Source organism: Fistularia commersonii, chromosome 21 (assembly GCF_037954325.1).
Source record: "Fistularia commersonii isolate RoL2024-O1a breed Wild chromosome 21, RoL_Fcom_v1.0, whole genome shotgun sequence".
In the NCBI taxonomy this organism is placed as follows: domain Eukaryota; kingdom Metazoa; phylum Chordata; class Actinopteri; order Syngnathiformes; family Fistulariidae; genus Fistularia; species Fistularia commersonii.
In genome coordinates, this window is record NC_141304.1 from 4,278,426 (window position 1) to 4,305,218 (window position 26,793).

Below are 26,793 nucleotides of genomic sequence, written 5' to 3' on the forward strand. Positions count from 1 at the left end.
TAAAAACAACGTTCTCTGTCCTGCTATCATTTTTGTTTTCTCAAAGTCTATCAATTGATATTTTCAGAAGCGCATCCTGTTCTTTTTCTCCTTTTACTTTTCGTTACTTTCATCAGGAGCCAAGTTCAGGAACAGCATAGGTCAAGAATACTTACGCTTTGCAATGAGTGAAAAGAAACGAGAGTGAAGGAGCAGTTCAACTTTTCACAGCCGAATGGAGTGGCTAATATGGAAGCTATGCTTTGAACGGTTTTGAGTGGATAACAAGCTGGATAAAGCTTCCTTCCCCTGGTAAGATACTGTTTCACTCCCCGTCTTCACGAAGATGAGGTGGAGCTGAAACGGATGACAGCTATGGACATTACTGAAAAGGTTACTGAACCCACACACTTGTGTTGCCCATGGTTCCTGTACCAAAAAAGAACATGGACAACATCAGTGTATGCCTACCTCAAACACTTAAATCAAGCGGCCAAGCGGAAGAGATACCTGATGCCAATGCTGTCCATTGCTCTGGACTGTTAAAACACATATTAGGTCTTGCTACCGCTAACCTTCATTCCTTGTCCTTCAGAGGGCATACCTCTATTTATCTAGATTTTCCTCCACCTGTTCCCTGCTCTCACTAAATATCACAATGTCATCTGGAGCATCATGGTCCGAAGAGGTAACTGTTTTAATCTCATCTGGCAATCTGTCCATCATAATTGTAAACAAGAAGAGGCTCTGAACTGACCCCTGAAGCAGGTCAACCTCCACCTTGAACTTGTCTGTCATACCAACAGCAAACTTGACAAAATTAGATAAGATAAACTTTATTGATCTCATTAAGGGAAATTACATTGTCACGGTAGCGTAACTGTTTGTCAAAAAAAGGAAAATAAATATGAATATAAATATAGATAGAGAGACAGAAGACAGAAGATAGCAAGACATCTACAAATAAATAGCAACTGTCCGAATAAATAACAACTGTGTAAAAGCTTTCATACATGCCTTGCACCACTCACACGCACTTTTCTGCCGCTCCAGAAGTCCTCATACAGTACCATAGATCCTCTATAGTCACTCTGTCGTATGTTATTTCTAAATCTGCAAAGACACATTGCAGCTGCTTCTGACTTTCTTTGTAATTCTCTACCAGCACTCATAAGTAAATATTGCATCTGAGGTGCTCTTTCTAAGGCATTAAACCATTCTGCTGTTCACAAATTCAGACTTCCACTCTCAGCGTAATTTCCCCTATTCCTTCTCCCTTAACTTCATTGTATGGCTCATCAACTTCATTTTTCAGCAGTTCACAATCCTGCATAGCATTCTTACTCTTAAAAATGAATGCATCACACTTCTCTTCCCTTCCTCAGGGATCCTCTCAATCTCCAAGACTCCAGTGAATAATCTAATTAGAAACTCTATTGCCACCTCTCCTGGACACTTCCATACCTCCACAGTCATATCATCAGCACCAACTGTCTTTCTTCTCAAGATTCTCCTGGTACTCCTGTCCTGGTACTTCAGTCCCTTCATCTGGAAGTTATCCCTGGCCAGGCAGAGCCTTCCTCAACTTTTCCCTGAAAACCAGACAACACTCCACCTTTTCCCCTCCACCACTTCTTCCTCTGCTCTGCCTTTGTCCTCTTGATCTTCCTTGTTGTCTGGCTACACTCCCAGTTACCACTACTCTTCAATCATTGATCTCCTTCAAATTAGACCTGTGTGCCCCTAATGTGTACTCCTACCTCTGTTCTTATAAGTTTATTTTATTTTATATCATACCAGTACTTTATTAGACCCTTGTGGGAAATTATATCTCTGCAGCGTCAAGGGAATGGTTAAGGATTTGGTGTCTTGCTACAAAAGACTTTGGCAGGCTTGGAGGAATTAAGCCGAGAATGTTCAGTTCCAGTAATAACAATGCCAACCCACCAAACCACAGCACCCCCTATGTTTCTGCTTCTGCAAAAAAGTATTCACAACAGCCATTTCCATTCTTTTCCAAAGTCTACCACCATCTGTCCAAAACCTTCCAATCTCTTCTTCATTACCTATTTCCTGCACCAACATGTCCATTGAAGTCTGCACCTATTACCACTCTCTCACCTGTGGGAATATTCTGCATCACCTCATCCAACACTCCAGAATTTTTCCTTCTCCTCTAACTCACATACCACCAGTGGGGCCACTAACCACATTTAGCATCACACCTTCAATTTCTAGGTTTGATTTGCATAGTTGTTTTATGTAATAAGTTTTAAACTGGACACCCTTCCTGGTGCAACCCTCTGCTTTATCCGGGCTTGGGAGTGGCTCAGAAAGACACTGGCTTGTGCCCCTTTGAGGCTCATTTCACAAAATGGGATTAATCCTGTATGAATAAAACTGGGTCAAATTGTTGAACCAATCAATGGGTCCTTTTGACTGAGAGTTGTCAATTCAATGTCATTCCTAAGTTATCGTTTTAATGTTATCATCCTCAAATTATAGTGAGTGGAAGGACCTATTTTGAGTTGTACTGAATAAAATTATTTGTCACAGTTTGGACAGACCAAATCATATGTCGATTTTAATCTTTTACATACTATCAATCGCATTCAGCTGTTAAAACACAATGTAGATATTGACCCAGATGTTGCATCTGGCCCAGGAGTCAGGAAAATTCCCCCTTTATGAATGTGCTATTAATCACAGTTGTTATGAAAAGGCCATCTGTGTAGTTTACCATCAAGTGCCTTTTTTCTGACAGCCGAAGCCATTTCAACCTTCTGCAAGATTGCGGAGTCTACATAGTTATGGTGTATAGAGGCACCCATACATGTCAGGGGTATGTTACATTTCACATCCATATTCTGTTCTCATAACTGGTCTGAGTATTCCTTAACATTCATTACTTGAACTCAATTAAACCATGTTTCACAGTTAAAACTAGCGGTGTACTTTTCAAACATCCATGTGATTGGAATCTGAGTATGTTTGGTTTCTTTGTTTTGTTTTGTTTTGTTTTGTTGTTTTGTTCTGTTTTGTTAACCCAAAGTGATTATTATATAAATGTCTGTATGATGGAAGTATTGATTCAACTTATGATAAATGTTTTTGTGCATCTGCACAATAAAAATTGTAGACACACAATAACTTTATGACACAGTTGACTGCTTCTGATTTTTATATGTGCATTGCAGTATGGTCTCAATGAAACAAACACATCAGCCTGGTTTTGTGATAGACCACTGAATCTGGCTACAGCCCAATGGACCAGAATTGGAATTCCATGTCTCTAATTATTGAACAGCAGGGTGCAACAAAAGTATTTTAACTGTAAGGCGCAAGTCATAGGACTAGACAAAAGTCTGTGAAAAACACTGTGAAAAAGAAAAAAATGATCATAGACACAGGTCTGATCTGTTTTTTTATTTCTTTCTTTATTCTAAATGAAACAGACAGGAGTATACTGTACATTAGATGATAAATACACTGTAAATGTTAGGAGCAACATGGTATATAGACATAGGTATCATTTAGATTTGTGAAGTATTCCTTAGTACTGCATAAAGCAAACAAAACAGTAAATTCTTTAAAAGGCTGTCATTTATGCAAATCATACTGCCACTTCACAAAACAAAAAGAATGGACTTTGTATATCCTTAATCCAGGAAAACTGTGTGTTGCAACCAGTAACATAAGGTATTTGTTTTCATGAATGGTACTTTTGAATGGTTTCACATTTATTTCAACATGTTCAACAGTAACAGAATTACTTGCAGTGGGAAATAGGGGACATCAGGTAAAAACAATTCAGAGCATGTGTACAAACAGATGTTTTAATCTACTAAAAGGAAAATTACATTATCTATTTAGTAATAAAAAGAATATATAAGTGCATACACCAAGGCATTGTAACATGTTATAGAAAACATACCCTGAATGATAAGAAAACAGACAGGACAAATATATGATCTTTTCCAATCCCCTTGACCTTCACAGACAATCACTTTTTCCTCAACAAAGATATATTTGTATTGCTGCAGTATGTCTGGCTTTCATTCACGAACATTCATCATTTTTAATGTTGTCTGTCTGACTGTTTTGAACTCCTCAGAGAGAGGGTTTTGTCTGTCGACAAAATCTATGAAAACCAGGGTTAGGCCAGAAGACTCCCAAACTACAAGTACTGCTCCCTTTTCTCTGGTGGAGTACTTTTAACATTTGGTCTGCAATTCAAAAGGGAAAGAGACATGTTTCAGTTACAAGCAAAAAACCCCAAAACACACATTTGCAAAACTCCAGAGGTCAGAGAATATGACTGACATCGTAAATCTGCGCCACAAAGTAATTTGATTCAGCGTTAGCATCAAGCTAATAATTGGGCGGTGGCAGAAGTAAGGGGAGCTGATATCAATGTTGTCTTTCTTTTCATTTAAAGATAATGTCTGATCACACAGCCTTCCATATTTACAAAAGATCTCAGGAGGTGGAAAAATGAAAGGGGGCACTGGATCAGAGGTTCTGTAGAACCTAAAAGGTACACTAAATTTGAGAATTGAAAACTGAAACATTGTAACAAGAGGTCTAAATTTGGGGACTATGAGGTAACAGAAAAAGGATAGACAGTGGCTCAACAGTTGGACAGTCCTGGGTAAAAAGCAGGGGTTGATCAGTCAGGGAAACTAGTTTCACTCAACAACTCTGCCCTGAATTAGAGAGAAAAAGAAAGTCAGAGAAAAACAGAATTAGAAGACAGAAGAGAACATAGAAGACACATCAAAGACCACTCAGATTCTAGGCATTTGAAACCTTAGGAAATAACCACTATTTGTAAAGGTGTTAGCATGAGCAGGGGATGATAGCCGTGAAATGCTAGGCATCTAGAAGTTAAAAAGATGGTAGTACCTCACAAATATTGTAAGGATGGACTGATAGGAACAGGTGAGTTAACAGGAGTCAGCTTCTTTGTTTGACCTGTTGTGATTAGCTGTCATTTTATCAGCATATGAAAAGGGAACTTTTGCTCTTTTTGAAATATGTTCTTGGTTGCTAAACGTTCAAGCATGAACACTGAACACTAAGCTGAACAGATCTGGCATTGTGTGTCAGTGCGGACACTTCCATTTCACCATTTCTACACAACTTTCATATTCAAATAATGCCTGGATATGGAGAGGGTGGAATTTTCATAACTAAAGCATGTACTTTGTGGATACCGATGACCAAAATCCTTGGGACCTGTTTGTGAGCCATTTTAGATTTAAGGGGTTATCATGGCTGTATCTAGGTGTAGTTGGTGAAAATAAGAAGTTATATCAAAATAACGCAGAGCTTTCACTATCAGCTTAGATATGAGTCAGATAGTTTTCAAGTCTAATAGCTTTAAAGAACTTTTTTCTACCAAATAACTGAAAAAAATGGGACCTTCCTCTATCCTGTTGATTTCGACTCGTAAATTTACACTTCCTATCGCCCCTTTTTCTTTCAGAGATGTGCACAAAATGTTACTAAATTGTCATTTTGAAATGAAATAAAGATATAAAAATCTGCTTATTCTAAACAAATTGAACACATTAAAATCTTGATATGTGATCAACATCATTTTTTATAATGGAGTTATTTTGCCATCAAAACATTCTGCGCTCATACTGCGCTCACTACTTTCGCCCTTGAGGGATAGTAAAAAAATGAAAATGGCTCTGGATGGGAGAAAGGCATGGGAGACAGCTATTCATGCGATCATTCAGAAAAGGTCACAGTGTTCTATAACATACTGAATCAGTGTTATTACTTTTGAGCCCCAATCTTTGGAATATCCTTTCACGTGAGACAGCATCTTAAAATTCTAAAAAATAAAAGTTTAGGTCAAAAATCTGCTAAGATATTGTACTTTGCACGAAAGTAGTGGATTGTATGAAAAAAAATGAAAAATAAATAGTATTTTTGCCATAACTTATCCTTTATTAATCCCTCGTGGGGAAATTTGTTCTCTGCAATTAACCCATCATGGACGAACCATAAGCAGTAGGCGTGAAAGAAACATTAGTAATCCAGGTAAAGTTATCAAGGGAAGGGTTAAACCAAAGTTCTTGACGCTCAGGACAAAGCTGTACCTCAAGTCAAGTTTTATACAAAAAAGGAGGGGTATGATAAGTGTGATTTCACTAATGGGCCATGGTCAGAAGCTTTAGCGTCTCTTCATTGAAAACAGATTTGGTAGTCTCTAAACAGTGATTTTGCATCAGTGTTTTAGAACCTGATAACATAAAGAGAATCCCATATAAACTGTTATGATAACAGCAATGACAAAGACAAAATGAGCTTCAACCAGGCAGCATAGGACATGGTCTGGACCAATGTGTTCATTGCTTTGGTGCAATCCTAGCACTGCTTTGGGAAAAAGGGAACATCTAAAAATAATGAAATAATCATAAGGATGTATGTGTATGTATAAAGCAGACTTAGATAGATAGATAGATAGATAGATAGATAGATAGATAGATAGATAGATAGATAGATAGATAGATAGATAGATAGATAGATAGATAGATAGATAGATAGAAAGATAGATAGATAGAAAGATAGATAGATAGATAGATAGATAGATAGATAGATAGATAGATAGATAGATAGATAGATAGATAGATAGATAGATAGATAGATAGATACACTTGTTTACATGTGTGGTGTGTGTGTGTGTGGTGTGTGTGTGTGTATGTGTGGGTGTGTATGATTAGCATACATGTGCATATTTGTGTTTCTACATGATGTGTGTATGAAGTGAGTGTGCTACATTAAGGAACTCATGACAGTCTTCAAATTCATAATCTGAGTAAAAAGGGAACTGCCAAGTAGGGTGGCTGCAGATCTGGAGCAGGATTTACACGTACTCCCTGCTTGCAGATGGCTGTGATTGCCGATAATATTGTTGTCCTCGGATGTCATCTTTTGAGCAGGAGCAACACAGCAAGGAGCCGCCCAGGACCATCAGACTTGCCGCAGCCCAACCGACAAAAAGGGCTGAGCCGAATTCATACCTGGTGGGGAGGGAAACAGCGTTATAGCTCTGTAAGAGGCTTTCTAGATCATAGAAAGACTTTATAACAAATAATTCCAATATTAAGTCAACACATATAAGGTGTTCCTGCAGAGACAAAACTGAGAGAGTATTTAACAGGAAATCAGTTCTCAGCGCCTATATTAACTGTTACTGAAATGCCCCTCTCAAGCCAGTTTGTTTATGACACAGCGTATCAATCCAATGTTTCTAAAGCATCTCAAACTGCTGAAAGATGAATGCAGATGCTTCATCTAACCTTCCAGAATTTCTAGAAATTATAAATCACAGAATGGTCTTCTTTTTCATTCTAAAATATAGTAAGAGGACATCTTCTCATATGGATTTTATGACAGGCTAACACTGAACCATTGAAATGTAGGGGTTTTTACCACAACTAAGAATAGATATTGAGGTTTATGCAAGATTCCAGTTATGTTGCACACACACACACACACACACACACACACACACACACACACACACACACACACACACACACACACACACACACACACACACACACACTCACTCACTCAATCTCACACTCACACGCAATACATAGACATACACATACCAACCTTAACATTTTTCAGCAGTCAGTTTAGATCCTGTGTTTACAATTGTCTTGTTAGTAGACCAGTAGACAAGACTCTCACACTTCACTAATTCACAGATATTATTTTGGTCCATGAGACAGGCCTTAGATTCTTTAATTATTATGTCCCAACAGCTCCTTGAACTGTATCTTCCCAGGCTCATCCCCAGTTGAATCAAACAGAATCATCATAGTTTATCTTATATTTTCACAGTTCCGATCTCCATCAGAGAAAATCATAAATAATAAATTTTTGAAGTAGGAAAGATTTTGCTCACTTTCCATGTGTCCTAGCTTGATAATATATTGTATCATTGTGTTCATTATATTGTTCCTGTGTTTCCTGATTCTTCTGTTGTGACACAAAAACTCAAGGACACGTACCTTGCATTGGGTGGCGTGTTTGGGTTGAAGAACTGATAAGACACCTGAGTGGCATACCAGGAGACAGACACCAGTGTACATAGACCTGTTTCATGAGAGACATGTATATCTTGTAATATAAAAAAAACTATTTATGCTTGCAAAGAAACACTCGTGCACAAGCCTCAATTTAGGTGGTGAATCTAGTATAGTTCTGCTCTGAGTTTATGGTTTGAGGTCATCCTGTTAAAACCTCTAAAATACTTGCTTTCTTGTTTACAAAGTAGGCTGAAATTACCTAGACAGCCCAAACCTATATTTGAAGTTTAATACTAACAGATTATTTATAAATGTACTAATTACTGTAAATACAAAATATTGCCATGCTAGGAAACTATGCTAAATTATAGCAACACCAAACCTGCAAGCAAAAAGAGAACTCCTCCAGTCACAGCTATGCGGGTCTTGATGGAGGGGTTGTTATCTCCCACCTTTGTGCATTTCATGCCCACCACACTGACAATGATGCCTATAAAGCCCAGCAGCACTGACACCACCATTAGAGCCCGGCATGTCTGGATGTGGACTGCGGAAACCAAAAGAGGGGTGGTAAAGACAGACATAGAACAAAGAGGTCTTTTAGTCCAACACAATGGTTACAAACAAAATACCCATACTAATACTCACATACATCACTATTATAGTAAAACAGTTCTTCCCCCTGCTATAGATACATTTTAATCAATTAATATTACCTACTAGGATTTTTTTCAAGCGTTCCCTATGTTTAATTAATCAATTCTGAACTTCTTTAATACATCACGTTATTGTTGTCTTTAATGTCAAGAGACTTTTATCACACATAAGATAACTAAATTACAGCACTGGATGAAATGCTGATTTTATTGTATTATGAAGTAATAAAATGTATTCCAAAAGTTGAATTAATTTATTTATTTATTAAGATTTTGTAAAGGTTTCAAGGGAGCTCTAGTGGTTTCTCAGGGAATCATACACAATCTGACCCTAAACAATGCACATACTTCTTCCACATCATTCTACAGAGAAACTGATTTCTCAAAAACCTGATGTGTTTCTTGAACATGCCCTCAACATGCTAAAAAGTCAGTGGGAGGAAAATATTAACACATAAGCACACTGAAAGAACACAACTGCCGGTATAATAGACACCAATGAAATGCACAAGTCTTACAGAGAGCAATTGTAGGAGGTTCTGCTTTAAATTTTCAGACAGTGGGGTTTGTGTGGTTTCATCACAAAGCAAGATTGTTTCACAACGTTGTGATCCACAGCAACCACAATCATAGGGCCTTAAACAGCCTCTCCGAAAGTCAGTCATACCAACTCAATGCAAAGTGTAGACTGATGCTGTCAAAATACAGGCACTGAGTGTCTTATTTACGACAGCAAATTAATTATAAAGAACGGTTGTGCAAAATATGTAATTCCATAAATCTAACAGTGTCAAAAACGACATAATTCTAATTGGAATGAATGAGGCCTAAACAGATCCAACAGAGAAAAGCAAAAAATATTTGTATAATCTAAGAGAGAGAGAGAAGGGGATAATTTCCAAGATTGAAAAAAAACTATGTCCATGATGCCATGACAAGCAACGTGCCATGCTAACCAGAAAATGTAAAAACAGAGAAATCGTTATAGAAAAATGAGCACAATCATTTCTTTCTGAAAGCGTCATATTGCAAAAGGAGGCCTATATGACTTCTGGTATTAGTCTTCCTTATTACATAGGACTACGTCTTTAGAACCCAGCTTGGTAGACTCACATCATATCAATTTGAGCAGAGTCCAAGCCAAGTGTTCCTCTCAAAATGTAATTGAGAAAATTCTGAAAGACTTGCAACTTTGACATCAAAAACGACAATCCTGACATTTGAAAAATGAACAACTTAAAGAAATTAAACAAAAAGTAATTAAATACACATAGACAGTGCATTTGGCAAAACATAGTTTAAAAAGTTAATTTCAATGGAATAGTGACACTATCCACTTTACGTATGGCTTTTTCACAGTGCTGTTCCTTTGGGGTTGTGAGCGTGAACTTTATGAGGCATGGATTATACACCTATTACATGTTACTAATTCTCTGCTTGTGCATTACCTTAACTTATTCTAATAATAATGTAAGAAACAAAATTTAACATCAACAATACTGTTACTTTTAATGTGTCTTCTACATTTTGTACACAGTGCTGAACACAAAAAGGTAATTTCATACTGTGGTACTTTAGCGTGTGGCTTCCTTTTCATTGTCCACATTCCCATGTGAGATATGGCTATGTGAGATTTGACTTATAGAGAACTTATCAAACTCTAAATTTTCCTTGCTTATAAAAAAAAAATAATGACTATGATTTCATAGTCATTATTTTTAGGGTATTTACCCTACTCAAAAAAATAAAGGGAACACTGAAATAACACATCCTAGATCTGAATGACTGAAATATTTTGATTAAATACATTGCTCTTTACATAGATGAATGTGAAACAACAAAGTCACACAAAAAATGATCAATGAAAATCAAATTTATTGACCCATGGAGGTCTGGATTTGGAGTCACACTCAAAATTAAAGTGGAGAAACACACTGCAGGCTAATCCAACTTTGATGTAATGTCCTTTAAACAAGGTCCAAATGCATAGGCTAGTTAATAATAACAATTTATCCTTTATCAATGCCTTTTGGGAAATATGTTCCCTGCAATTAACCCATCATGGATGAACCATGAGCAGTAGGCTACCATCTGCCAGCACCAGGGGAGCAGTGTCTTGCTCTACAACACTTCGACACACTAGAAGGAGCCAGGAATCAAACCAGGGCCACACCGCCCCAGACTTGCCTCCAAAGTGAAGATTGATTTCACAGATGTGTGAGATTGACTTGGAGTTTCATTGTGTTGTTCCCTTTATTTTTTGAACAGTATATAATATTAATATATACATAACATGAAATATTACAGTTACAAAAAAAAATGATTTAACAGAATCATATACATTTTCATTTTGTAACCATGCCACAGTTTTATACACTAAACTTGAAATCAGGAGCTTCATTTTATTTTTACCTCAATTTGGACTTAAGTTTTGCCTCTGGATGATAGTTTGCTCTTCAAAATTCTAGAAGTAGCTGATAAAGGTACCTTTTATTTCTACACACACCAGCACAGTAGAAAAAAAAGGGTTTGAAGGAAATTGGAACACTCATCCCAAAACCATATAGAATAAGCTATCAAGATTTGAACATGGGATTTCTCCAACCTTGACAGTCTCAAAACCCTGAGCTGGAGCCTGTATTCATTAGAGTAATTGTGAAAGAAGGAATGATGTCATCATTCCATGTGCTGTGCAGGACCTGATCAGAGGGGACCTTCAATTATATAATGGTCTTCAAGGATTAATTTTCCAATATTTGAAGAGGTTCTGTTTGCAACGTTCTCACTCCCAATGTATCAACAGCCCAACGAATGGGGAAGGTTCCCCTTGTGTCACATATCAACCTATTAGATTCCCTCTCTCGTCATGTGTTGAAGAACCTGGAGCGTCATGTCTACATCAACATTGCTATTTATATCTAAACCTTTCTTAAATAAAAGTTTGATTTTGTATTTTCCACATCTTTTTTGTTCTAAATGAGAAATGGCTTTCCTCCACTGACACTGCACCTGAAATTAAAAGCTACTCTGAGTTTGTTGAAAAATTATAAGAAAGAGGTGCCTAATGCGTGGGTATTCAATGCAGGCCTGGAAGTGAGAGCATGTAGGTCATTATGGTTGACAGGAAGGCAAGAAGGAATAAAGCCCTCCAGTGCCAAGGTAGGCAATACGAGCCATTTACCAGCCAATACCAAATTTGAATCAGTGCATGTGTGTACTGTACAGATTCATTGTGAGGGTGCAAATTAACATCTCTCACATTTAGCTACTCTAATTGAAAAATAAATAAATGAAGGTAAAATAAATGTTAGACTATAAGATGAATGTAGTAAATAACAAAATCACTTGAAATTATTTTGAGCCTTATTTGATGAAGATAACATTTACATTCAAGATTCAAAGTGTTTATTGTCATATGTACGGTCTGGAAATGTGTTTCTCTGTACAATGAGATTTAAAGGTTCAAGCCATCTTAAGCTGTTCTGGTATCAGCCAAATATGACTTGAAATTAACATACTGTGAATATCAAATATTATATCAGCTCCTTCATCTAAAATGAGACATATATACAGCTTATGGTCCCCACAGCGACCTGTGATTATTTCACTGTGACTGCTCTTTCAAGCCAACCAATAATACACACTTTTCCTTCAAAACAGACAACGTTATGAGTTTGCAGCAAAGTTAGGCAATTTCTTATCTACTGAATCAGTCCAATGCATTGAATCTATTAACACACATCAAGTGACAGTGAAAATACAAAACTATCATGACATATTCTATGGACAAAAACTACCATCACATATTCTATAGACAATGGGAACAATGATTGTTCATTATGGTCTGGTCCATTAGAAATAGACATAGAGACATAAAAGCAGAGCGTCATAATGATCTTAACTCTCATGGATAACCCTGAACACCACAAACTATGGAGCATCTTCTCTGACAGGCTGCCGCAGTTCCTGCTGTCAAACAGAAATATGCAGTATCCATTTGCAACTGGGTACTGCAACACCAATCCCTAAGTCTAAATTGCATTATATTTGTCTTCCTCTTTTACACTGTAAAATCTTTCTTTCTTTACATATTTACTATAAATATTCTTGATATATATAGTTGTTGTTTTTGTTTAGTTTTTTTTGTTATTCTATTGTATTATAGTCTATTGTACTCAATAATTTTATCCAAACGACTTGCTGCAATTTTGCAAAATATTATCTTTAACATCTTGATAAATTAAAGATCTTTCCCTTTCAGCATCATCATCCTATTTTTGATAACATCAGCCCCATTTCATATCATGTAATTTACTTGTAGAGTGTCAACTGCCTCTGCTGGGTGTGTGGGTGCATTAGGAGACCACAGTACAGTCTGCTGAACAATTCCATTCAGCATCACATGCTGCTCCTGCTCCAGATGACGCCAGTAAGCCAGTTCCTGCATGATCATTACAGCTTAATAACACTACAGACATTTTTATCAGGACTCTGACCCAAAGAGACTTATTTGACCAAGAAAGATGATGGAATCCCTATACTTGCATTTCACAGCAACACCTAGACAAACCTGGGGCTTAACACAAAAACTTTACAACAACTTCTCGGCCCAGTTTTCAGAGGCATGAAGGAATATCTTTCTCATCAATGTTTGCCTTTATTCTGAATCTGTTGATGAACAAGTGAAACAATTTGTTTGTGTGGGGAAGGCATCTCTGGTGTTTGGTTCAACACAGCTCTTTTCTTCTACAAACAGCCCCTATTCATCTCTAAGAACAATACACTGTTCTTATTGCTGCAATGAAGCAAAGGAGAGCAGCTCCACCAGCCATTTCACAAAGCACAAACAGAAAACATTTTGAAATAATGACTGCCAATGTTTGTAAACTGCCTTACTCGTCAAAGCAGGTTTGCTACAGTAGAAATCACCACCAGAAATCACCAAAAGCATCACTATCAAAGCATAAATTCCATTTAACTTTTGAGCTACAATAACACACTAAGTATAAATTAGTGGTGAGAGCGATATGAGGGTTGTTTGTACCTAGTTCCTTGTTCCTGTATCTAGTCCTCAATTCTTACTTGACACTTAAACTGATACTTGATTTTTGTTTGTTTATCAAATGTCTGTTTACATGAAATAAGTAAGTTTGACAAAAAAATCAATATCACCATATACATTGTCTGACAGTATATTTGATGCCACAATAAATGGAAATAACTTGGATTTTATTTGTATATAATGGTGCCATTCAGAAACAAAGTGAACATTTCTGTGCATATGCTTATATCCCTCCAGGAAGAATTTTTAACACAGCAGTGTTCCCTGTGCAGGTCATTTTGGGTTGCAGTTTGCTTAACCTATTCATGATGATCGCAATACTCTCCGAGTTTACTTGAGCTGAAGATTATTCCAAAAAAGAGAACAGAGGCCACTTTCAAATAAGCATTTTCTTCCGTTGGCAGTTTTACTTGATGAAGTTTCATTATCTTAAAAATGACGATATTTGATGACTCTCAATTTAACAAAATCCATTACCAAAAAAAAGAAAAAAATATTGCAATCAATATTTGAATAAGGATGATTGTTCAACAGTGAGTGAATTCCTGATAAATTACTGTGTAGTACTTACTGTCCAGTGAGAGCATGGAGTCAAATATCTTGCATTGCACCTGTCCCGTGCTCTGCGAAGCACAGCTCATCCATAGCCCCTCGTACAAACCCACAGCTGTGATGATGGCATCTCCAGCATATGATGACTGCTTCCACTGGGGCAAGGCAGTGGTTGAGATGATCCCGATCCATCCACCCAACGCCAGGAAATAACCCAACAGCTGCAGACTTGAGTTGGCCATCCTGCTTCACCTCTGTCTGTTTACTTCTGTCTGGGCTTTTCCTTCTTCTCTCACTGTTTAGTTTGCGTGATCCTGTTGTGTCCACCTCCGACACGCCTGAGGATATCCTTTGTCAGTTTTTCCCTCACTATCAAATCTTTCTTAGCATCTCTTTACACCTCACCACTTCAAAATGAGTCCAATAGTCCCACACGTTTCACCTGACCCAGGATTTTTCTTTCTTTCCTTTGGCAATTATAGACCTGGTAATATCTCCTCTATGAGCTGTCTGTTCTGGTTCCTGGATCTCTAACGAAAAATCAAATAAAACCTAAAGTAAGATTTTTATTTTCTTTTTGTTTCTGTTCATATGTAACTTAGTCAACCAAGCATTGCTGCCTGACTCCCTGCATGGCTTCCTCCAAAACTCTCTGTCTCTGTTGCTCTCTCTCTCCCCCCACTCCACCCTGTGTGTCTCTCTATCTCCCTTTCTTCCTCTCTCCCTCTCTCCTTCTCTCTCTCCCTCTCTTTCCCTTGCTCTCGCTCTTGCTCACTCACTCATTCATTTTGTCACCCCATTGTGCTTATTTTATCCTCACTACAATGGCTCAGTGAGTGGAAAGGAAAAAATTGCAGAACAAGAGAAAAAGGTCCTGAAAGCAGAAAAAAAGGATTGACCAGGGGTGAATGGGGCAAAGCTGGGCTGTGATTGGATTTCTCTTTCTTGTTGGAACACCTAAAGAAAGGCATGAAAAAGTATGACAGAAAAAATCCTTTTTTGAAATAAAAAGCATTCAAACAAACTTTCAAACTCAATCATTGAAGCCAACCAGCATAACCCAAGGTGTTGTTTTATCAGGCAGTGATTCTTTGAAAGTACAAGAGGTAGTAAAGTCTGACATTAATGAATGTTCAAGCAACGTTTCGTTTAAAGGACATCGCAAACCAGACAGGCTCAGTGGAAGTTATGGCCTGCTGAGGAAAGCCTCTACCATTCCCATGACTACCAAAACAAATGAAGAGAGAGAAAGACTCAACTTTATATCCTTAAATGCAGACATACTCCAGGCTTTCGTGTTCATGGATATGCCTGTTCAAGCTTGACTCACTAAATGACCTCAGTTCAATACAGAATAACACAATAAAGGAATTCTGCCAATTAGTCTGTCACTGAATGCAGTGAAGAAACCTAGCAGTTCTCTTACATCTGTGAGACATATCTCGCCCCCACCTTATAGACAAAAATAAACCCACTGCATGTACAAGCATTTTCATACTGAATTCGGTTGTGAAGCCATGATTTCTCTTATATCTTGATGTAAGGTATACAGAACAAAAAAATAAAGTCAGGGGAATCATCTGTGCCAATTTGCCCTTTTCAATATCCTATTATTATTTTTCCCTTGTTCGACTTTAAATGTAACCATATGCTAGTCATTTTAATATGATTTCTGGAGGGTCTGGACTCTACTCTTCACAATAAACAGTTATTTATGGGAAGCCACCTATCTCAAGTGCTTCCCATACATATACTTGGTACACTGAGAAAGGACAATGATTCAGCTCTTTCCTACCAATCTATTGTTATATTCATTTTGTGAACTTCTACTCCTTTCGGTTTTTCCCTTCAGGGGTCGCCACAGCGAATCAACCTTCTCCATTTAACCATATTCTCTGTATTGTCTTTTCTCACACCAAGTACCTCTCTCACTACGTCCATAGATCTTCTCTTTGGTCTTCCTCAAGACTTCCTGCCTGGTACCTCCAATTCCAGCATATGTCTACCGATATATTCACTATCCCTTCTCTGTACATGATCAAGCCATCTCAGTTTGGCCTCTCAGACCTTCTCTCCAAGACATCTAACATGTGCTGTTCCTCTGATTGACTTATTCCTGATCCTATCCATCATGGTCACTCCTTAAAAGAACCTCAGCAGCCACATCTCCGCTACCTTTAGCTCTGCCTCCTGTCTTTTCATCATTGCAACTCCTCCAAGGCCATACAGCATCGCTGGTCTCACCACTGTCTTGTACAACTTTCCTTTCATTCTGGCTGATAGTCTTCTATTGCATAGAACCCCTGACACTTTTCTCCACCCATTCCAACCTGCTTGAACCGGTCTCTTCACCGCTTTTCCACACTCTCCATTGCTCTCGACTGTTATACCAAATCTGCCCATCACTTCTTCATCCCCACTATTGCCAGCACCAACTTGCCCATTGAAGTCGCCTCCAATTACCACTCTCTCATCTCTGGGGATATTCTGCATCACTTCATCTTGCTCATTCCAGAACTTCTCCTTCTTCTCAAACTCACATGCCACCTGCAGGGTATAGCCACTGACAACATTGAGCATCACACCTTGAATTTCCAGCTTCAGACTCAGAAGTCTATCTGAAGTTCTTTTCACCTCCAAAACGTTCCTAACAAATTCCTCCCTCAAGATAACAATACTCCATTTCTCTTCTTGTCAGTACCATGATTGTGCAACTTAGAGCCTGGTCCCAAGATTCTAGGAGCAGGCATATCCTCTTTCCTTCTCTGCATCATTTCAACCAACTCTCTGTCATAGTCCCTCCTCTCAGTCCCAGACTTTTGCCTTTCCCCTTCTTTCTCTGCTTCCAAACACGCCTTCCTCCTCTCCTTCGTTGAACTACAGTAACCCATTTTCCATTGGTTCCCTGTAGGTCATCGGTGCCAATGGTGGTCGTTATGGTGGTTGTTATTATTGCTTCACATGTTTTGTTTTGGCAAAAGTTTTATGCCAGATGCCCTTCCTGACTCAACCCTCTGCATTTATCTGGGCTTGGGACAGGCTTGGGGAGATACCGGCCCATGCCACCCTGAGGCTGCTTTCCTTTTGGCCAATATTTGACAATTTTAAACACCTCTTTTTAAAGAAGCATATTATTTGCTTTTGGTAAAATAATATGATAAAATGAATCAAAATTTGTGTGCTCTTGAACCAGATTGCTACCCCAAACCTCAACCCCCTTCATGTGAGCCTATATCTAGCCTTTGTCATGCCCTTAACTCCCGTTTTCATGCCAAATCAAACTTCTTGGGTTCTAATTCTGTGTATCAATTATAGTAAAAATTCACAGTATCTGACACATCTATAAAACTTTGAAAGTTTTCTCCTTAAAATTTCACCAAATGTCAGGACATAGAAACTGAATTGTCCATACCTCTTTCTCGTCCTCAGTTCAGTCTAAAAGTAATTTACTCAAGGTCAATTTTCTAGATTGCGTTTTTTTTACTTCTTCTGTAAAAATCCGCTATATTTTGTTTCATTTGTCTTATTTATTTGATCCCATAAGACTTCCTCAGTTGTGGTACACTACTCCCTTCCTTACCGCAAGCCTTTTTTCTGCAGTGTATTCTCAGATTAGCTAGAATAATGCTGTAGAGGGTTATGGTGTATTTAATAATATGACAAATCTTTCTATTAACATTATATTGGCTACATGCTGAGATCACATGCAGAAGTGGGGCTGGGCTTGCAGATGCACTTTTGGTTTCTGTCCTGGTTGGGAAATGCTTCTTACTAAAGGATATTTTAAAAATGATTGCAATAATACATAACATACATGTCACGATGTGCTGGGGCGGACTCGAGCAGGGAACCACACTTCGGGACAGAGATGGGTGGAAAGCGCTTTTATTTGGTTGAAGTTGCAGACTGGACGGGTTGCAGACTGGACGAGATGCAGACAGAACGGCAGAAGCTGGGCCTTAACAGTTCGGATTGCAGACTGGACGGGACGAGTTGCAGACTGGACGGGACGAGTTGCAGACTGGACGGGAGAGGCTGGGCCTCAACAGTACGGATTGCAGACGGGGCGGGCCCCAGGCAGGGTGGCAGACTGAACAGTACGGGATGCAGACAGGACGAGTTGCAGACAGAACGGCAGAGGCTGGGCCTCAACAGTACGGGTTGCGGGAGGGAACAGAGGTCACCCCGGCCAACTGGGCCCGGCCGTGACTCGGGAAGGGAACAGAGGACACGCCGGCCAACTGGGCCCGGCCGTGACTCGGGAAGGGAACAGAGGTCACGCCGGCCAACTGGGCCCGGCCGTGACTCGGGAAGGGAACAGAGGTCACGCCGGCCAACTGGGCCCGGCCGTGACTCGGGAAGGGAACAGAGGTCACGCCGGCCAACTGGGCCCGGCCGTGACTCGGGAAGGGAACAGAGGTCACGCCGGCCAACTGGGTTTTGGCCGTGACTCGGGAAGGGAACAGAGGTCACGCCGGCCAACTGGGTTTCGGCCGTGACTCAGGAAGGGAACAGAGGTCACGCCGGCCAACTGGGTTTCGGCCGTGACTCAGGAAGGGAACAGAGGTCACACCTGGGGTCCGGTCATAGCAGGGGTGCAGTCCGGGTCGTGGCAGGGTCCCACAGTAATCCATGAAGACCACAACCCCCCAGCGCCAGGCAGAGAGTGCCGCTGCCCTTTATAGGGATCTCGATTAGCGGCATCTACTGCAGCTGGCGCAGATTACAACGGGGATCAGCTGTGAACCCTGACAATACATTTTTGACACAGATCAGTGGATATATTAAATTAATATTTAATTTTTGTTATCATTATTAGTTTTTATTTTTATTTTTCATGATCACAGTCTCATAGCAGACTGTACCCCACTGCAATGTAATGTACAATAAAAGCAGAATCTCTTGAATGACATCCAAAATAGGGTTTTATTAGACCTTCGATGCTTGTTTTTGTACAAGACTTGGAACCCATTTTACCAAAAAACTTATCAACAAATCAATTAGTTTGTAGCAGATTATGAATTAAACATTCCTGTGTGGATGGCAGGCATTATGAATTTTATCAATATCTCTGATGCAGGACATCGAGCATCACAAGGTGTCAAATTCCTGCAGCTTTGTGAAACCAGAACTCAAGTTTTACAGTTCCGTCATCGGTATAGAGGCCTTTTTCATGATTAGGGTATCTCTTTTGATATGTGAAATGAATTTGTGACATCACTACTGGATTATGATGATGGCCTCGTATCCACGTTGCCAAATAATAGTTTCCAAGATCTGTCAGTTGCTCAGAATGCAGCATGTGGTCCCCCAGAGCAAGCAAATTTCAACATTTCTCCAGTGGTGTCCTGCTCAGGAACATTAGAAGCCTGAGAGCAGACTTTAAGGTGTGACATCTCATTCACAAAACAGTCATTTGCATTGCATTACCCCGTGTAGCTGCCTTGGTGAAGTTGTCTGTGCCTGAATGTATATTGTGCTACCAGAGTTCTAGCTTTTTGTGTGTTCCCAGTATCTGTGAAGAGTGTTGTTGAGAGGGCCTCTTCTTCTTGTGCACCAAGTACTGTATGTGGGACAGTCTGCCTCTTAACATCAGGCAGGCATGTTCTGATGTTTTTTTAAAGAAAAGCTGAAGACTCAATTTGTTTGCTGTTGTATGAGTCTTGAAATGTGTTGTTTTATTGTGCTGGTCCAAGCCGTTTATTTATTACTATTATTAATGGATACTCTCATGCAATGGTTTGTGCTTCCATGACACACAAAGAAGGTTCCTAGTTCAGTTCCTTCTAAGTGGAGTTTGCCTTTTCCTGTTTTTTCTTGGGTTTCACATTCCGAAAACCAATTGGAGACCTCATGCCCCAATTACATTACATTACATTACAGTCATTTGGCAGACGCTTTTATCCAAAGCAACTTACACAAATGTCAGCCTAACTGCAGGGTAGACAGAATATACATAGAAAGGTCAATTTTTTTCAATTTTTTCAGTTCATTGATAGGCCTTATTGTTAGACAGCACTTTATTGTTAGAGGCACTCAGCTGGTTCAGGGTGTAACACAGCCACTCAGGACACCGGTAGAGGAGTCATGCTTAGAGAGGCATTTTTTCCTGGTCACAGGCGAAAACAGAAACAAAACTGTACCAGCAAAAACAAAAACACTACCAAAATTGGAAAATGGACACTGGCAAGGGCCTACACTGCAGGCACAGGATCACAGGACGGTTTGACAAGATCTGGGGACATATAGACTGCAGAGCCGGGCTGTGGCAGTGATCGCTGAATTGGGGACAGGTGTGCTTTGCCTCTCCTGTCTAATCATCCCTGACACCTGAAAGCTTACCCTGCTCAGATAGCTGTGCCCATGGCTGCAGAAACAGTCTCTGCTGTGGGAGACCATAGGGAATATGTTGGTGGTGACCTCAAAGATGTAACACTTTATAATTCAAAACTATAAGCATTGATTACTTATTTTCTCAGCATTTCCCTGCCAGATATTCACAAAGGAAGGTCACTAGCATGGGGTCCACATAAGAAACTTAATAAACATCCTCATGTGAAATAAAACATTGGTAATAATTAAATAAATAATTTAACTGAAGAATTGAAAATTATAGCAGCAACAGTCAAAACAATAAAATATAAAACCCCATCAGCCGGACCCGCAAACAGGTGAAGAGTAGCTATTGTTTTGCCTTAACATTAAAGAATCTACAAACAAGCAAATCTCTCTATATTAGTTTTGGCTAAAGTATTCATTGACTTGGTGGGAGTTTTCAGCCTGGGTATATATACATCTCCATTGTCAGTGTTTGTGTGTTCATGGGTAATGGTAATTGTGACCTTGTACTTAATGCAAACAAAATACTGCAAATAAGTGATGATTGTGTGAACATAGTCCCTACATTTTTTTTTAAGTTTAAATGTTTAAAGACAGATACACATTATGACAACTAGCTTACACCAAAAACACATTCATGCATTTCAAAAAATATCTGACTACCTCTCACACGTTTAGGGCAGAGTAGGCTGAGATTAGCAGCTGTTGTCAGGGTTATTGTGAGGCAAATGTTGACATGTAAACAAAGAGTAGAGGTGAATTATATGACATAACTGGCAGGTTTTGGATTAGTGGAATGGTCTCATTTTTGCAGGGTAGATAGTGGTATAGATAATGAAAGATTGGTCTCAATTTGATGTCAAACCCTGCCAAGGAGGACTAATAGGCATAAATAAGCTTTACTGTTTGTCTCATACTAGAATGTGTTGTTAAAAAGGCATGAAGAATTGATATTTCTTTAAAAATTGCAATTTCTAGCATATTTGTTTTGCTGCCACAATGCATGCTTGTTGATGATGCAAAAATGTTGCTCTTGTTAACTTTGACTTTCCACTGGTGTGTGGGTTGTGTGGCCCAGGGTGTTGGAGAGGTTGTCCTTGGAACTGGGCATTCCTGGTTCAATTCCCGCGCACCTGGCCTGTTGAAGTGTTATTGCAGTGTTGTTGAGCAAGACATTGAACCCATACAAAATGCAAAAGATCCCTGGAAAGAAGTTCAAAGAACTACTCAAAGAACACCACAGAGGTACTCCTCCGAGGGTGTTAGTCACCCACTACTGCAGAAGTAGCATCGGACGACAAAAGACTGGGCACCGCGACAATCTCAGAGGAAGCTAAAATGAATGACACCAAGCCCGGGTCAGCCTCATAATGTCACTGCAACAGTGGTGGCCCTCAAGTGTTTTACAGTATTGTTGAGAGATTTTATTATCTTTTTTATGTAGCTGGTACAAATATTGATCAAGTTGGACAATAAGATCTCGGTAACAAGGGATCCTTTTAAAATGTTGGTGGACACCAATGCATAAGCACCAGCAATGAGTCCATAGGTCTCTCAAGAGTTATGGTTCACCGGGACGGGATAATGCACAAAAAGATAAAGAAAATACTGAAAAATATACAGGTATGCCACTTCTATGGTTCTAAAGAAGTTTTGCAAATGGGGGAACAAAAGGCAGGGTAAAACAAGGTTGCTTGTCATGAGTTTACGCTGACGAGTGGCTGGACATAACTTTCAGTCTGGACTTAGTTCAGTCTGCTGGAGGCTCAGTCTGCTGCAAACATGACCTAAAGCCTCTCTGGCATACATGGGTTACCAGGCAACCGTATGACTGATGACTAACTTACATCTTTAGTGTCAGGGTTCACAGCTGATCCCCGTTGTAATCTGCGCCAGCTGCAGTAGATGCCGCTAATCGAGATCCCTATAAAGGGCAGCGGCACTCTCTGCCTGGCGCCGGGGGATTGTGGTCTTCATGGATTACTGTGGGACCCTGCCATGACCCGGACCTCACCCCTGCTATGACCGGACCCCAGGTGTGACCTCCTTTCCCTTCCTGAGTCACGGCCGAAACCCAGTGGGCCGGCGTGACCTCTGTTCCCTTCCCGAGTCACGGCCGGGCCCAGTGGGCCGGCGTGACCTCTGTTCCCTTCCCGAGTCACGGCCGGGCCCAGTGGGCCGGCGTGACCTCTGTTCCCTTCCCGAGTCACGGCCGGGCCCAGTGGGCCGGCGTGACCTCTGTTCCCTTCCCGAGTCACGGCCGGGCCCAGTGGGCCGGCGTGACCTCTGTTCCCTTCCCGAGTCACGGCCGGGCCCAGTGGGCCGGCGTGACCTCTGTTCCCTTCCGCAACCCGTACTGTTGAGGCCCAGCCTCTGCCGTTCTGTCTGCATCCCGTACTGTTCAGTCTGCCACCCTGCCTGGGGCCCGCCCCGTCTGCAATCCGTACTGTTGAGGCCCAGCCTCTGCCGTCCCGTCCCGTCTGCAACTCGTCCCGTCCCGTCTGCAACTCGTCCCGTCTGCAACTCATCCCGTCCGCAACTCGTCCCGTCCAGTCTGCAACTCGTCCCGTCTGCAATCCGAACTGTTAAGGCCCAGCTTCTGCCGTTCTGTCTGCATCTCGTCCAGTCTGCAACCCGTCCAGTCCAGTCTGCAACTTCAACCAAATAAAAGCGCTTTCCACCCATCTCTGTCCCGAAGTGTGGTTCCCTGCTCGAGTCCGCCCCAGCACATCGTGACAGAATCCCCCGGCCATCATGGACTCGGGGAACCACACCCACCCAAGCCAGCTCCGTGGGGCGCCAGGAGGCGCCCATTGAGGGGGGGGTACTGTCAGGGTTCACAGCTGATCCCCATTGTAATCTGCGCCAGCTGCAGTAGATGCCGCTAATCGAGATCCCTATAAAGGTCAGCGGCACTCTCTGCCTGGCGCCGGGGGATTGTGGTCTTCATGGATTACTGTGGGACCCTGCCACGACCCGGACCTCACCCCTGCTATGACCGGACCCCACCCCTGCTATGACCGGACCCCAGGTGTGACCTCCTTTCCCTTCCTGAGTCACGGCCGAAACCCAGTTGGCCGGCGTGACCTTTCCCTTCCCGAGTCACGGCCGGGCCCAGACGGCCGGCGTGACCTCCGTTCCCTTCCCGAGTCACGGCCGGGCCCAGACGGCCGGCGTGACCTCCGTTCCCTTCCCGAGTCACGGCCGGGCCCAGACGGCCGGCGTGACCTCTGTTCCCTTCCCGCAACCCGTACTGTTGAGGCCCAGCCTCTGCCGTTCTGTCTGCAACTCGTCCTGTCTGCATCCCGTACTGTTCAGTCTGCCACCCTGCCTGGGGCCCGCCCCGTCTGCAATCCGTACTGTTGAGGCCCAGCCTCTGCCGTCCCGTCTGCAACTCGTCCCGTCCAGTCTGCAATCCGAACTGTTAAGGCCCAGCTTCTGCCGTTCTGTCTGCATCTCGTCCAGTCTGCAACCCGTCCAGTCCAGTCTGCAACTTCAACCAAATAAAAGCGCTTTCCACCCATCTCTGTCCCGAAGTGTGGTTCCCTGCTCGAGTCCGCCCCAGCACATCGTGACATTTAGCAAGTGAGGGTTTTCAAAAAAAAGAAAAAGAATGGAGTCACTCTCCCTCAAACTGATTGGCAGAACATCATAAAAAATCCTAGAAACTGAGAGATGTGTCTGTGGAGAAAGATAGTAGAATCACCTAAGCAGAAATTTCCTGTTTCAATATAAGATCATTTTTCACCATTAACCAAGGTTTAGGTTTGACTCAAGGCTAGTTTCTGTCTAATAAAGGTGCAAAGAAAAACAGTAATCAAACCAAAATCCCCAAACCAATGGACTAGGCTTTGAAGAAACTAAGAAATTAACAAAAGGGAACGATAGAATAGAATATTCCTTTAATCATCTTAAAGTGGGGAAATTTCATAATCTCCAGGGCATTAGAATAAAAAAAAACAAGAACTGTCTGTGACTAAGGAGATACACAGAATGTATACATTCTACACTGGACAAGACAACTGGTGGATACAATCAAGAACTCACCAAGGACCTCGAAACAGGTATTGACAATCAATCCAACAAACGTCCATGACAAATACAACTACAGGTTTCACTTAAGCAGACATTTTGATGGGGAGAAAACCTAAATTTCATCTCGGACAGCGATTTTTTAAGTCAGGAGATTCACGGCATGAGTAATTCACAGCCAGTTTGATCCAGTCCAATTGTGGTTGATGAGCAGAGACAAAGGGAAATGAAAAGGAACATATGTGTCTGACATGAAATTACACGCATTGTCAGATTTCTTCTTTCGACTTTTCCCTTTAGGGGTCGCCACAGCGAGTCAACTTTCTCCATCTAACCCTATTCTCTGTATCCTCATCTCTCACACCAACTACCTTCATATCCTCTCTCACTACATCCATAAATCATCTCTTTGGCCTTCCTCGAGACCTCTTGCCTGGCAGAGCATATCTCCACCTCTCTAGATTTTCCTCTACCTGCTGTCTGATCTCACTACAGATCCATTCCTATCCTGGATACCAAATCTGCCAATCATTTCTTCATCCCCTCTATTGCCTTCACCAAAATGTCCATTGAAGTCTGCACCAATTACCACTCTCCCATTTCTGGGAATATTTTGCATTACTTCGTCTAACTCATTCCAGAACTTCTCCGTCTCTTCAGATTCACATCGCACCTGCGGAGCATAGCCACTAACAACACTGAGCATCACAATTTCCAGTTTCAGACTCATAAGTCTATCTGACATTCTTTCACCCTCGGACGTTCCTAACAAACTCCTCCGACAAGATAACTCCTACTCCATTTCTCTTCTTGTCAGTACCATAATAGTACAACTTGAAGCCTGCTCCTAAGCTTCTAGCCTTACTACCTTTCCAGCTGGTCTCCTGGACACACAGTATATCCACCTTCCTTCTCTGCATCATGTCAACCAACTGTCTACCGTTTCCTGTCATAGTCCCAATATTCATAGTCCCTACTCTCAGTCCCAGGCTCTTTCCTCCTCTCTCTCTGCTTCTGAACACGCACTCCTCCTCTTCTTCTTCTTCTTGTTTTTGTTCTTCTTTTGTGTGGTTTCAACAATAGTATGTTATGTCTGACTGATGACAAAAGCCATAAAAGGTATGATGCTGGTTGGTAGCTGGTTGAAACAGACCGTTGGAGCAGTCTTTGTGAGTTCATATTTTCCCAATGTCTGTAACTACTAACCTCAAGACACTCTTTTTTTCTCACACTCTTTGTGAGTCCTAACCAAATGGGTTTTTGAAAACAAAAATTCACTGTCCACAATTCACAATAACTTAACTCTACCGGGGCATTACACTTTTGTTCTTTAAAGCTAACTAGAACACAGCAGCTTAATATATCTTTTTTTAAAAATAACTCATGTATCCAAATGGTTTTGTTTCACTAATAATATTGTGTCTATGCAGATGCAGTGCAATTTTTCAGGAACTCCATGTTGTAATACATGTTGCAATTAAAGGCTTTTTTTTATGAGTTAATCAATAGTTTATGTTAATAATTATAAAAGTTTCAGGGGCACTATGTGACAGAAGACTATCGGCCGGAATAAAAGGAAAGGTGTACAAGACAGTGGTGAGACCAGCGATGATGTATGGACTAGAAACTGTTACAATGACCAAAAGACAGCAGGTAGATCTAGAGGTTGCAGAGATGAAGATGTTGAGGTTCTCTTTGGGAGTGATCAGGATGGATAGGATCAGGAATGAGTCTATCAGAGGAACAGCGCATGTTAGATGTTTTTGAGAGAAAGTCAAAGAAGCCAGACTGAGATGGTTTGGTCATGTGCAAAGGAAGAATAGAGAATATATTGGTAGACGTATGCTGGAATTGGAGCCGCCAGGCAAGAGGTCTTGAGGAAGACCAAAGTGAAGATTTATGGATGTAGTGAAAGAGTATATGAAGGTAGTTGGTGTGAGAGACGAGGATACAGAGAATAGGGTTGGATAGAGAAAAAAATATAAAAAATATAAAAGTTTAGGTCAAAAATCTGCTAAGATATTGTACTTTGCACGAAAGTAGTGGATTGTATGAAAAAAAATGAAAAATAAATAGTACTTTTGCCATAACTTATCCTTTATTAATCCCTCGTGGG

At 40.8% G+C, this 26,793-nt stretch overlaps 1 protein-coding gene across 2 annotated transcripts; it reads right to left on the reverse strand.

Annotated features, from left to right (window-relative positions):
• Window positions 1-3,388: 3,388 nt before the first annotated feature.
• On the reverse strand, window positions 3,389-15,004 carry cldn19 (claudin 19). Of its 2 annotated transcripts, none has more exons than XM_086167704.1 (5): window positions 14,326-15,004; window positions 8,419-8,583; window positions 8,019-8,103; window positions 6,870-7,016; window positions 3,389-4,685 (listed from the first exon to the last, which is right to left on the reverse strand). In XM_086167704.1, the coding sequence occupies exons 1-5, from the start codon at window positions 14,546-14,548 to the stop codon at window positions 4,649-4,651; spliced, it is 657 nt and encodes a 218-aa protein (XP_086023830.1). In that variant the 5' UTR covers window positions 14,549-15,004; the 3' UTR covers window positions 3,389-4,648. The 2 variants fall into 2 exon arrangements, with proteins under 2 accessions (XP_086023830.1, XP_086023829.1); XM_086167703.1 differs by having other exon boundaries at window positions 3,391-4,205; window positions 14,326-14,997.
• Window positions 15,005-26,793: the final 11,789 nt, after the last annotated feature.

Excerpts from the sequence above, each read along its gene's own strand:
- cldn19 (XM_086167703.1), bottom strand. The coding sequence starts at position 14,548 with ATGGCCAACTCAAGTCTGCAGCTGTTGGGTTATTTCCTGGCGTTGGGT. Across the intron at positions 8,584-14,325 it reads CTCCATGCTCTCACTGGACA|TCCACATCCAGACATGCCGG; the intron begins GTAAGTACTACA and ends TGGTTTCCGCAG. Across the intron at positions 8,104-8,418 it reads AGTTCTCTTTTTGCTTGCAG|GTCTATGTACACTGGTGTCT; the intron begins GTTTGGTGTTGC and ends CTCATGAAACAG.